General features: G+C 39.2%; 1 protein-coding gene across 1 annotated transcript in view; it reads left to right on the forward strand.

Annotated features, from left to right (window-relative positions):
• Positions 1-13,356, forward strand: part of STS (steroid sulfatase) — a 110,899-nt gene extending 97,543 nt beyond the window's left edge. The window contains 1 exon segment of the mRNA XM_026845028.1: positions 12,066-13,356. Coding sequence (XP_026700829.1) covers positions 12,066-12,448 — 383 coding nt within the window. The 3' untranslated portion in view covers positions 12,449-13,356.
• Positions 13,357-14,205: the final 849 nt, after the last annotated feature.

Below are 14,205 nucleotides of genomic sequence, written 5' to 3' on the forward strand. Positions count from 1 at the left end.
CTTCCCCCTTTTGTTCTCAACAGGGCAAAGAGGGGAAAGAAAGTAAGACAGAAAAACCCATCAACCCTTGTGGGTAAAGCAAAAGCAGTTTTAACATAAACAAAGTGAAGCAAAGGTCCACGTGCACAAGCAAAAAAGTTAACATATTTACTCTCTTCTTCCATGAAGAGGCGAAGTCGGCCCTTCTCAGGAAGCAGGGCTCCGATACGCATAGTGGTTGGCTCAGATGACCAAGGGTGGTAACATCTCCCCCCCCTCCCCCCTCCTCCTTTCTCCCAGCTTTATACTGAGCAGATGTCACATGGTCTGGAATATCCCTTTGGTCAGTTGGGGTCAGCTGTCCTGGTTGTGTCCCCTCCCAAGATCTTGCCCATTCCATCCCACAGGGGGAAATGTAGGAAAGAGCCTTGGTGCTGTGTAAGCACTGCTCAGCAGTAGCCACAACACCAGGGTGCTGCCAACACCCTGCCAGCTCCTGACATAAAACACAGCACCGTGAGGGCTGCTGTAGGGGAAAAACAATTCCAGCTCAGCCAGACCTAGTATAGATACATAGACATATCTTTTACTGATATTTACACATTTTCATGTTATAGTCTATGTCAAAGTTTTTTCTTGAGATATTCTCAACAATAGAAAGCAAGTGCTGCAGACCACTTTTCTGATTTTGAGCGTCATCATGCATGAAAACCACTGAAGTGTCAGTGTGATGTTGATTTATGTTTGTTCTCCACTGATTCAGCCACAGAATTCCATGAAAGACTTAAATAGCATCATGTATCTAATTCACAGTATGTAGGTCACAGAAGAAAATTCACTTTTCCTTCAGTAATAGCTCATGAATCTTCAGAATACTTACACCACGTTTTTGTTGGACAAAGAGCAACCCCTGTCTCCCCTCTGAACTCTGTCCTTTTACCCTGTTTTCATCCTTTTCCCAACTGTTTATTCCCCTTTCCCTCCCCATTTCTGAGCTTCTAGTCTCACTGATAGTAAGTCTTCTTTTGAACTTCTTAATTGATCAGACCCTTGTGTGAATCTTACCCTTGTGCAACTGCAGAAGCTGTAATAACCTCTGACCCTCAATGAGGGTTTTTCTGCATTTGCCTCTTCTGATTTTTAGTCTCACAAGTTCCTTCACTTCCACAATTCTCTCTACAGAAGTCTCTTATTTTACAAGTGAGTTTTTTGGGTTTGTTTGTTTTGTTCTGTATTGGTTTTAAGATCTTTTTGGCTTCTTTCTTTGCTCCTGGTTTTCTTCTTCGATGATGCCAAAGAAGACATACCTTTTTGTACTGCATGAAACATCTGAGTCACTTATTACCTTTTGTTGCTGAAGTCATTACGGTCTTTTCATCTACTTGATTATTGAAGATACTTTGTTTCCCCTTTTTCCCAACTTGCTTTGTAAAATTCATCTTCACTCTTCATTTGCCTCCTTGGTTTTTATTTTCTCTTTCTCTACCTGATCATGCCCATATAATGGAGGCACCACAATCAAGAAAAGCCTCCAAAAATTGCAAATCATTTCCCAAATCCCTTGCTTGTGTTCAGGGTCTCAACTGCAACAGCTGGAGGAATAACAAGCATCAAGAGTCATTTAAACTATCTCATTAAATATTTTAATTTGCTATCTTGATACTCGTATCAAAGCACCTGCAGCTGAATTTGGGTGACACAGTCTGGGCATATTATTTGGTAAGTGTGAAATAATGTAACCACCAAAGGGGAGAAGAGCATTTCTAGCTTGAGCAGACACCACAAAACTATTTCTATCAAGCTCAAGAAAATCGACCTAATCAACCGATACATATTTCTGCTAATAATATTCTAGGTAGGAAAGTTTTTTCCCCCCAATAAGTATGACAAATGCTGATACAGCATTTTCTTGCTTCTGCTTTTTCTGTGACAGTGGCAACAGAGATATTGTTAGGCTCAGGCAGAGCTATTTATGCCCTGGGATGTGCAGTGCTCCACTCCCTACCAGCATTCCCCTACTTACTCTGGGAGAGAGAGACAAATAAAGGGAAGTAAAAGAATAATTAAATCTTGTCCTCTTAAAAAAAAGTATTTAATTTATTTCTTATCGTGGAAAGAACATAAACCCAGCTTCCTAGTCCAGTTGGATAAGTTGAAATGAAATAGAGACCATCTCATCTCTTTGATTCTCATTTTTATTTTGTCTTATTTGCACTTCCCTTTCTCCTGGTTTAGAATGCAAACTAAGGGGCAGGAAAGGCAGCAAGATGGAAGGTACAAGACAAACCACCAATCCAATGAACCATCCCTTATCAAACAAGCTTCCCCCGCCCAACCCCCAAACAAAAAAACCCAAACCATTCAAAAAACTTGATTATTTAATTACTTCATGCATGACTAAACAATTTAGTTAATAGTGAAATGATTTTGTATTAGTTGACAGACCTGAAGCAACCTTTCATCAAAATGATGCTGACCTCTCTACATCCTATATGACGAGTAGTTAAAATGTATTAATCTTATCAGCAATCCCAGGAGACCCTTCTCTATTCTTGTTTTTAGTAGGAAGATTTTAGGAGATTATAGCACTTCAAAAGTGTAAAGCCTGTTTTTTACTACACTGCACACGTGCATTCCTTAAGATGGAAATCAGGAGGACAGAGTCAAGGTTCTTTCCCTTTTTACATCACTTACTGTCACATGGTCAATAGCTGACGATCTCTTCATCCATCTTGCACACCACCAAGTCAAGAAAATATTCCCATTGTTTTCCTAAAACTCAACTCTTCAAAGTCAAGCATTCATGCTGACTGAAGAACTACAGAATGAAGACTGGTTTTTGCATAGAGCTCCAAATGGGCAGGCTGCTGGATTTCTCTGAAATGCCTTAACCTTGAACAGATCCATGTGAAAACAGAAAATAGACTTTAGAAATTTTCTTAGGAATAAATTTATATGAAACTTCCTGATGATTTATCTTTAAGAGAACATCTGTGATATGTCCTTTTGGTGTTTAGGCTTAATTCAGGATTTTGAGGGATTTTTGCACTGTTTGAACATACACTTATTAATCACATTATACTGCATCAAAGACCTTCGGTAAACTTCTGCTTTCCATTTCCTTAAATGTATTGGTTCTAAATGACAGACTCATAAGAACCCTAATGAAATAGGTTTGAACTTTTCTATGCACCTCAAGACTCAATTTCCATCTGGAATGCTGGATATTAGCACACACCCAAGCTATCAGGTAATACGCTTTTTGGAGTTCTAATTAGCTTAATATCTGCACAATTTTTCCAACTATTCTTTCTAATAATAATAAGGATGCAAATTCCGATTTACTTTCACTATTCACCCTAAGGTTTAACACCAACTCAAATCTTTTGCTGGTTTCAGATTCTGTCAGACATGCATTTTCTAACAGTGGGACAAAAAATATTGCCATATAGTTCAGATGCTAAGCTACACATACTACAATATTTACAATAAAAACAAAATTCAGTCATTCAGAGTTATTTTTTAAAAATATTTTATAACTGACTGATGCTGAGATCTTTTAACCATAACACTTAGAAAAGGTTGCTTTAACTCAATATTTTTACTCTGACAGAAGGAACCCTTTTACTACATTGTCATTTATTTTCAAAATAAAACAAGATTTTTTTGCAGAATATTTCCTAAGTATTTTAGTAGGTTTTTAAAAGAAAAACAAACAAACAAAAAAAAACAAACAACAAACAACTATCTGAGGTACCTGGAAGGAAATGTAATTCACCTTTGTCCTCAACTTTTTAAAGCAAAACAAATTAATATTCAGTAATCTTTGACAGTGCACAAATTTCCAGGCTACTAGTTTAAAAATTTTTAATTTTCACCTTTAAAGTAACTTTATATAGTTATTTCTTTATTTTTTAGATGCACTTCTTGCTATTTAAAGGCTAAACATGCTATCAGTTTTCAGATTAATGATTTAGAATACTTCATTATTGGTGTTTTTTCTGACATACAAATTTTGAAAAATGACTGGACATAACTTATAAATTAATTCCTGGGGATGGTTTTGATTTTGATTGGTTCAGACTTCTTTGAGAATATTTGCTGAAGTTGCTTAGGACTTCCTTTGCATCGTTGTCTTGTACAGCTACTCAGTATCAGGAAAATCACTGTCTGAATCTTGCAAATTCACTCAGAATGATTGCATCCTCTTTATCTAAGAGAGTAATGACTTTTCTCAATTTATTTTCTGTTAATAAAATGTGGTTTTGAAGGACAAAAAAAAAAAAGACAAGTCACAGTTCTGAATAGGTTTCTCTTTGTTTTTTTCCCATCTTTGGTGAAGTGGCTATGCTTTGTTACATTTGAAGTGTGTTGCTCTCTCAGGTCTTAACCATATATCTTAGTGACTCCAGTGGACAACCAATACATGCAAATCAATAATATTTTTTCTCACAAGCAATAAAGTAAGTTTTTTCTATTTTCAATGACTTTTTAATATAGGTTGGAAATGACCAGAGGGGTTTTTTTTTGTGTCAACGTTATCTTCTGTCTTCAACATGTCATCAACTGCTGCTTGGATGAACTGAAAATTACATGAACCATTCACCAAGTAGATAGAGTCTTCTAACATATCTTTACCAAATGTCTGGATTATGTGCATCAAATTACTATGGATGGAAGTTTTTTCTGGGACAACATGTATTCTTCATGTTGTTCTTAACTAAAATTTCCAAATATGAGGCAGAATACTACATTATAGCACTTCCTATTTTAGCAGAATAGTTTCTATACCCACAGATTCTTCCAATTTGAGACTTTTCTCAATAAGAGAAGAATTTAAATAATCGGGTTTTTTGTAGATGATGATGAAGAACTAAGGAAAATAATTATTTGTCAGGTTCTACTGTTTCAGCACGTAACCTTAAGTTTTGAGCAGAATTCAGTGGAAGCTTCTCGTACCTGCACTTTAAATGAGCTCAGTAATGAGATTTCTGTCTTGACTTCAGCAGCCTGAGCATGGTTTCACTGTGTCTCATATTTTAGCTCCAGCAGTTGTTCAGTATGATTATTAGTTATCACCAATGTGAGTTTCTACCCTTAAGATTTTAAAATCACTGCTGCTACTGGGGTTTTTTTTCATTATTTTAACTCAAATACTGTATGTTCTGCACAGTTCTTTATGCAGCAGCTGATTCTCTTAAGATAACATTATGTCTTTGAATATCACTCTGTTATTCTCCACCTACACTGGGACATAATGTGCTGTCTTTTAACTGATGTAATAATATAACCTCATAAAATATCCAGATATTTAAAACAAGTATCTAAAAAATTACAAATTTACACTGAAGGAACAATGAAGTTACAAATGTTTAAACTCAAATAGCAGATTTTTATTAGCTGTTTGAGGAATGTACACAGTCATAAAGAGAATATATATTTTTTTTTCTTTATAGTAACCAAAAAGTATTCTCTATGTGCCATATATAGTTCTACAAGAATTTAGCAACCGAAACTTTTCTAAATTGTTAACTTACTGAAAAGCTGAATGTATACACATATGCGATAACTACTTTATATAAGGTTAGCAGAGAACCTGACCATTCTAAATGTTTCTAAACTATAGGAAGCAAGAAGAAAGGATTCAGTCTAATAACAAGAGTTACCTGAAAAATATAATTTTCAAGAGAGTTGCAGGTTTCATCTGCTACTCTGTAGAAATGTTGAAGAACATGAGTTAGAGCGTGGGAGCTGACAATGGCTGCAGAGCACACTCGAGATACAGAAAAGTCTGTGGGCAATTTACATTGGTACTCTATACCAACAGGGTTATGCTCAAAGGCATCTGAAGTCAATGAGAGACCAGGTCCTCAATTTACAGTGAAGAAAAGACTTGTTTAACTTGTTCTACAGAAAGAAGAAACAAAATAAGATGAACAAAGGAGATGTCAGCAGCAGCAAACCTATAACGCCACTGTCATAGATTAATTTCAGTAAAAATGAGGTCCAGGCAATAACACAGCATCTATTCATTTCAAGAACTGCTTATCAGAAAACACCATTTAGCAACCAGTGATTAACAACTGTGCTATTATAACAGAAATGGCATCACTGTACAGTGTGTCACTTCATCTTGAAACTATTAATATATTTTACTGAGAGACTTTTATTTAATCTCATGGCTGCTACCTGTCTGTTGGAGCTACAGTTGTCTGTGTGAATATGAGAGGATAAATAGATGCGTGAAGGATCAGAACAGAAGTCTATTAGGGAGATTGAACTCTGAACAATTATTTTCTTATAGTAGATTTTCTTGAAAAAATTGCAACCTATTTTGATTGGAGACTATTTGTATGTACAACTTCTGTAGTTTTTGTTTTTCTTAACATGTGAAGAGAAGAGGAATTCTGAGAGCTGAATAGGTGAAATTGTTGGACAATTCAAAGAGCTGAAGAATTGCAGGAAAAAAAGATCACTAAATAAAGTAGCTGTGAAACACTGGGACAGGAACTTGAAAGGTTTAGAGCTTGCCTGCTGTTTTAGAATGGAGCTGATATACTTGACTGTGGGGGAGCCCTGACAATTTTACTACTAATTTCACTGAGGAAGAGACATATAGTTATCTTTTTATATAAAGAAAGTTTGCTATCCAGATCCTTTGCAGAACAAAGGTACTGTTAATTACTGAGAGATTAATTTGATCCTTGTAGTTAACCCTCAGACAAAATGAGATTTTATATCATCTGAGAGGAACTGGGAGAGAGAGGTCTCTCTTTTTAATATCAAGCTTTATACAGTTCATCAGCTTTACAGATTAGAAGTCTGACAGCTCTTTATGTCTCCTAGTATATTACACTGGCTGCTCCATAGCCACAGACACTGACAGATATGCTTTAGTTTTTATAACACTTAGGAAATCCGTGGTTAAAGTCTGCACTGCTGTTCCTCCAGCACCACAGGAAGTTCCAGATCCTTGCTGAAACATCACTGCAGTGCAACAGATGAACACTGCACAATAACAGATTTTGCTCTTCCAGAGCTCAGTGTTTTGTGCAACATTATCATGATATTATATAGCAGCATAGCTGATAAACTAGCATCCAAAACACTGTGTGATTCAGACATGATGTGATGTTATACATGCCCTGTCCTCAAACCCACACATGATTTTGGAACATGCTGTACTCTCTGTATATAGCCAAACCGGAAGAATTCTTTATTCTTTAGGGAAAAAAAATCATGGTACAGCTTTCTTATTTCTTTCCCTATGTGTTACCTATAGGATCTGCTTGTACCAACTTGCATTAATTCAGAATCTCCAACTTTCTATTGCTATATGCAAGTCCTTGAACTGGGCTGGTGCTACAGTGCCCAACACCAAAAAAAAAGTTGACTGAAAATTTATTTTTAATGTCATTCAGCACAAGTATACCATCAAAGATAGATGTGTGGTAAGACAGCCTGACCACAAAGTTCTCATGTTCATGGCCTTACTAGAATTTCTTTTAGTTGACATTTTAATAGCTATATAATTTTTTTTCTGCTCATCTCCTATCAAGGTGTTATAGACCCTTGAATCAAATTCCTACTTGGAGCAATTGTTGCATGGTCTACAAAGGTACACAGTGCACTGACTAATAAAGCCCTTTAGCTTTTTCTGTTCTTCATTGTCTATCTTGCCAATTAAATAGTTTTAGAGACCCTGAAGGAATTGTTAGTATAGAATTACATACCTTCCCAGAATGTAAATTCTAAATCTCAGTAAATGAGAGGCATATTTCTGCTCTGGGAAATGTTCCATGCATAAATTCAAAGAAATTTAGGGGGGACTGTTAGATGATGATTATTTATTTTAATTTTGAGAAAACAGCAAAGATTTCAAGTATCAAACGAACCTTTCAAAATGTTATTTGAAAGGTAGACAAAGGAATGCTTCCCTTTCCTTCCCTTCCCTTCCCTTCCCTTCCCTTCCCTTCCCTTCCCTTCCCTTCCCTTCCCTTCCCTTCCCTTCCCTTCCCTTCCCTTCCCTTCCCTTCCCTTCCCTTCCCTTCCCTTCCCTTCCCTTCCCTTCCCTTCCCTTCCCTTCCCTTCCCTTCCCTTCCCTTCCCTTCCCTTCCCTTCCCTTCCCTTCCCTTCCCTTCCCTTCCCTTCCCTTCCCTTCCCTTCCCTTCCCTTCCCTTCCCTTCCCTTCCCTTCCCTTCCCTTCCCTTCCCTTCCCTTCCCTTCCCTTCCCTTCCCTTCCCTTCCCTTCCCTTCCCTTCCCTTCCCTTCCCTTCCCTTCCCTTCCCTTCCCTTCCCTTCCCTTCCCTTCCCTTCCCTTCCCTTCCCTTCCCTTCCCTTCCCTTCCCTTCCCTTCCCTTCCCTTCCCTTCCCTTCCCTTCCCTTCCCTTCCCTTCCCTTCCCTTCCCTTCCCTTCCCTTCCCTTCCCTTCCCTTCCCTTCCCTTCCCTTCCCTTCCCTTCCCTTCCCTTCCCTTCCCTTCCCTTCCCTTCCCTTCCCTTCCCTTCCCTTCCCTTCCCTTCCCTTCCCTTCCCTTCCCTTCCCTTCCCTTCCCTTCCCTTCCCTTCCCTTCCCTTCCCTTCCCTTCCCTTCCCTTCCCTTCCCTTCCCTTCCCTTCCCTTCCCTTCCCTTCCCTTCCCTTCCCTTCCCTTCCCTTCCCTTCCCTTCCCTTCCCTTCCCTTCCCTTCCCTTCCCTTCCCTTCCCTTCCCTTCCCTTCCCTTCCCTTCCCTTCCCTTCCCTTCCCTTCCCTTCCCTTCCCTTCCCTTCCCTTCCCTTCCCTTCCCTTCCCTTCCCTTCCCTTCCCTTCCCTTCCCTTCCCTTCCCTTCCCTTCCCTTCCCTTCCCTTCCCTTCCCTTCCCTTCCCTTCCCTTCCCTTCCCTTCCCTTCCCTTCCCTTCCCTTCCCTTCCCTTCCCTTCCCTTCCCTTCCCTTCCCTTCCCTTCCCTTCCCTTCCCTTCCCTTCCCTTCCCTTCCCTTCCCTTCCCTTCCCTTCCCTTTTCCCCAGTAAGACTGTGCGGCTGCTGCTGTCACAGCCAGAGACTTTTAAAGGCTTCCATGTCCTATTGTCTGTGCCAGCAAGTCACTCTCAGCCTTTAAAGCTCATTCCCCTTTGCTGACTTCCAAGCAGCATTCAGGGTTCCCCCAGTCTAATGTGTATAATAATAACCATCACCCCTCCAACCCTGATTTAAGTGCAGACTAAGTGAACTGGAAGTATCCAGGCTCTGTGATTGAATTGGTACCTAAAGGAAAAATCTCTTATAATGAGAAAAAGGCTATGGGATAGAAGAAGCTGTAAAGAATCCTAAAGTCACCTATTGTCCTTTAAACTCATGCTATAGACTAGAACGGAAGTCTGTGACTCTTTAGTCAGCTGAAGCATTTCTTTCTTTAAACCCATTTATATCTTTAAAAATTGACTGTGATGTAGTTACATTTACTAGTTCATCTCTGCCCTTCTCACATTTTCTAGTGCTTTCCATTCTGTTGAATTGATGAATTGATTAATACATATTAACCACTGTAGCACACATAAATCTGTGACAATCTGCTACTATGGCTGTTCGGAAATTAATTGCCGATTTCAACCTGTATGTTTCAAGTGGCATATCTCAGCTCAGAATAAAATTTATTAATCGAAATAAAACCAATTAGAATCAACACATTTTTACCAACAAGAAAACAGCATATTTATTCTGGTTGCATATAATTCTGGACTTCTGGAGGCGATGAAGTCATCGAAGGCAGTTTCAGCCTCCCCTTGGTTTCTGAAGCATCTCCCACACAGGAAGCTGTTGAGATGCTTGAAGAAGTGGTAGTCGGTGGGCGAGAGGTCTGGTGAGTACGATGGATGAGGCAGAGTTTCGAAGCCCAGCTTATTCAACTGTTGCAGCATCAAAAGTGCAACATGTGGCCACGTGTTATCGTGGAGAAGGATTGGACCCTTTCTGTTGACCAGTGCTGGGCACAGCTGTTGAAGTTTCTGGTGCATTTAATTGATTTTCTGGACGTGCTTCGCCGCCGTGATCGTTTCACCCCGATTCAGGAAGCTGTGATGGATTAAACCAGCATCAGACCACCAGAGAGTCATCATGACCTTCTTTTAGTGCAGATTTGGCTTTGGGAAGTGCTACGGAGCTTCATCGTGGTCCAACCACTGAGCTGATCATCGCCGGTTACCGTAGAGTGTTCATTTCTCGTCGCATGTCACAATATGGTTGAGAAATGGGTCGTTCTGGTTGTGAAAAAGAAGCACTGACGACACTTCAAAACGGCGATTTCTGTGATTCTCATTCAATTCATGCGGTGCCCATTTGTCGAGCTTCTTCGACGTTCCAGTCTTCTTCAGATGCTCAGAAACAGCTGATATGCTTACCCTGAGTTCTTTTGCAAGTTCTCGAACAGTTGTGCGTGTATCTGCTTCCACCAGAGCCTTCAATTCGTCGTCGTTAATAGCAGAAGGATATCTGTGACCTTCTTGAGCTTCAAGGTTGAAATTGCCACGTCGAAATTTTTGGAACCAAAGTTGCACTGTCCGTTCATTAACACTTCCCTGGCCATATACCTCATTAATGTTTCAAGCAGCTTGCGCTGCATTACGTCCGAGTTTGAACTCATAGATCTGTTGGAATTGCTGTTTTGACATCTGAACTTCAAACCTCCAAAATTTGTCAAAAATGCAGTTTATATTATAATTTAATTATACAGAGTGAAAGTTCATAACATGAGCTTTTCAAAAATATATCAGTACGCCAGTCAAGAAGGTACTATTCTTGTATAAACATATACAATGAAAATCACATTAAAAAAAGAAAAAATTCCGAACAGCCTGTAGATTAACAAGATTTCTGTGAACTTAACAAAATTCAACAAAATACCAAACCCAAGTTTTTTGAAAAAAATAAGATGATATAAAAATTGTTTTTTGCAATAGGTTGCTGAGAAATGTAAATGAGTGATGAATATGTACTTCTGATATCTGTATACACTCAAGTGGGTAGTTAGTCTGACATCATAGACCCCAGTTGTTTAGTATCCTACTTTTATTAAGTATAAAATACAGATTCCTGACTCTGATTAGTTATTCTCTGGTCCATTTCTGGAGAACTGTATGCTTTCCTGGCTGTGGGAGGACACTGTGCTTCCCTGGAAGTACCTGTCTGTTCCTGCCATCCCTGTCTGTTCTGTGATACTTGGGGAAAATAATAGCCATTTTTTGTTTACTCCTTTCTTGTTAAGTATTTTTAGATTCTCCAGTGCACTCTCTGTTCAAGAGTGCTTCTTGAAGGAACAAACTCATATCTGCCTATTCCTAATTCAGGAAATAATTACTATTTTTAAACAGTGAAAATACTGAGTGAAATTACACCAGTGCAGACAGTTCAGTTTCTGTACACAGCAAATCTGAGAGAGAATGACCAATCTATAAATGAAGACCTTTGTTTCCCATGTTACAAAGCAGAATGTCACAAAAAATGCACTACTGTAACACATTTATTTTTTGCTAAAACATCTATGGGCCTAAACCGGGAATTTAGCATCCATTATAACTTTTCATATCATCACATTTAATAAAATGAGAAACTGTCTCCATGTATTTGCAACGAAGGCATGTGATAAAGGGCAATGGGTTAATACAACAAAAAGAGAAAAAGGTAAAAATGAAAAATACTTTCATTAGCAAAATGAGAAGCAAATGTGATCTGGATATGGCCAAGTGGTACAGGTACATTTTAATAAGTCTTGAAGAAGACAATGCAATGGCTTAGTTTTTTGCAAATCTTATCACTGTTTATGTAAAAACATAAAGTTCTTTTAAGTCTCCTATGATTTAGATAATCAGAATTCTTCCAAGGGAATGAAATGGTCATAACTATTTCATAAATACGTGTAGCACAAAAATCGCCATGTCTTGCTTATTTTTGTTTGCTCAGTTTCATTTTACTCTTTCAGTATATTGCAGTTCCTGTAGAGAGTGAGGTTGTACCAAAAGACTGAATTCCTGTGGTGTAAATTAGGGTTTCATAAGACTAGGGAACTTTTAGTTTGTCATTTTATTACCAGCTGGTTTCTGTCTGTAAATTGCAGGTGAATCTGTCTGGAAAGTCTTCTTCTTCACTCCAAACTTCAGTCCTGAAGACTCCAATGGTTGCTATGATTCTCATGTTTGCTTCTGCCATGGAGGATTCATCACATGGCATGATCCCCCACTGCTCTTTGATCTCTCCAGTGACCCTGAAGAAAAAGTCCCACTGACTCCAGAAACGGAGAGTCGTTTCTACGAAATCCTCAGGGTCATACACCTAGCAGTAGACAACCACACCAGATCCCTCCATGCTGCCCCTGACCAGTTGTCATGGAACAACCTTCTCTGGAAGCCATGGCTCCAGCTGTGCTGCTCATCTCTCTTTCAGTCTTGCTACTGTGACTATGACTCAGAAGGGAGCCTGCTGGAGACACATTCGGGATAAAAAAGCTGCAATTTCCTGACAGAAACTGGAACAAGAGAGTGTGGGTAGCTGACTTGAACCACTGCAGTACTAGCTTTCAGAAGGTTTTGTTATGTAGGAGGACCTGTCTTCAAATACATCACTGCAGTAGAAGAGAATTTCAGTCAAAAAAATGTGCCAAGAAAAGGAGGGCAAGGCACACCTTTTCTGTCTTTATAATGCAAGAATCAGTGTCAACCACATGTTGCCATCCTCATTGACAAATGGGTAGCTGTAGCTATTTTCTAGATGAAATTATTTCCTAGACCTTCAGCTTCAGCTTTTTTTCTTACATATCAAGGAATTTACCTATAGTTTCTGTCAATTACAACTAAAAGATCACATTTTCCTGTCCTTTTTGTTCAGTGTTATCCACAATTAGTAGGACATAGCATCAAGTAGAGAGATAATAGGAGAGAGCTCCACCTGTAACTATAATTTGGTAACTGATAAGAGTAGACCTGTAACAGTATCTCTATCAACAAGCATCACAGATATGAAATAATAAACAGATTGCCAACAATTTAACATTGCATGTGCCATAAAAATGTAGACAGATATTTAGGGAAAATCTTGCATCCACATTAAAGATGTGCTCCCTAGCTAGTGTTCTATTGCATTTTCTTTTTCAAAAGGAAACCACTTCAAGTGTACCAGTTGCGTGCTTGAGTGTATACATATATGTGCAAGACAGATTCGTAACCCCAAAACAACTCATAAATCCTTCAAGCCCTGATACAGACACATGCTTATGGTCATAGCTCAGTTGCTAAAAAGAAAAAAGTAGTTCATACTTGATATCTGAGTTCCAAATTCACATGACATTACAAAGATATCTTTCACTATCTACATACCATACCTGTTCTTTCACTGATGATTGTAGTGTACATTACAAATAAAAAAAATTGGTCTTCCTTTAAATGTCTTTGCCATCATTTAAGTTCTCTGAATAGGATCTATCATTTTCTAAGAAGAAACTTGGCCTTGAGCACATAAAGCCAAATATAACTGTCTCTGAGTTCTTAGCAAGGCCTTGGGAAATCTACAGTACTTCAGGGCTAATTTCTGTATCCATTTTTATCTGCACCTTATTCAGGCAGATTTTCTTTTCACTCTACAGGCAGACAAACTATTTTCTCTGGCAGATTGTACCAGAGGAGAATATATCAGCAAAATACTAAAATGATTTTACTGAATCACAGAATCATCTATGTTGGAAAAGACCTTGAAGATTATCCAGTCCAACCATCAACCCAACACTGACAGTTCCCAACTACACCATATCCCTCAGAGCTATGTCGACCCAACTCTTAAACACCTCCAGGGATGGGGACTCCACCACCTCCCTGGGCAGCCCATTCCAACACCTAACAACCCATTCTGGAAAGAAATGCTTCCTAATATCGAGTCTAAACCTTTCCTGGCACAATTTGAGGCCATTCCCTCTTGTCCTATCACTTGTTACTTGGTTAAAGAGGCTCATCCCCAGCTCTCTGCAACCTCCTTTCAGGGAGCTGTAGAGGGCGATGAGGTCTCCCCTCAGCCTCCTCGTCTCCAGACTAAACACCCCCAGTTCCCTCAGCCGCTCCCCGTACGACCTGTGCTCCAGAGCCTGCACCAGCTCCGTTGCCCTTCTCTGGACACGCTCGAGTCATTCAATGTCCTTTTTGTAGTGAGGGGCCCAAAACTGAACACAGGAATCGAGGGGCGGCCTCAGCAGTGCCGAGTACAGGGGTCAG

Source organism: Athene cunicularia (genome assembly GCF_003259725.1).
Source record: "Athene cunicularia isolate RWA chromosome 1 unlocalized genomic scaffold, athCun1 chr1_part1, whole genome shotgun sequence".
Classification (NCBI taxonomy): domain Eukaryota; kingdom Metazoa; phylum Chordata; class Aves; order Strigiformes; family Strigidae; genus Athene; species Athene cunicularia.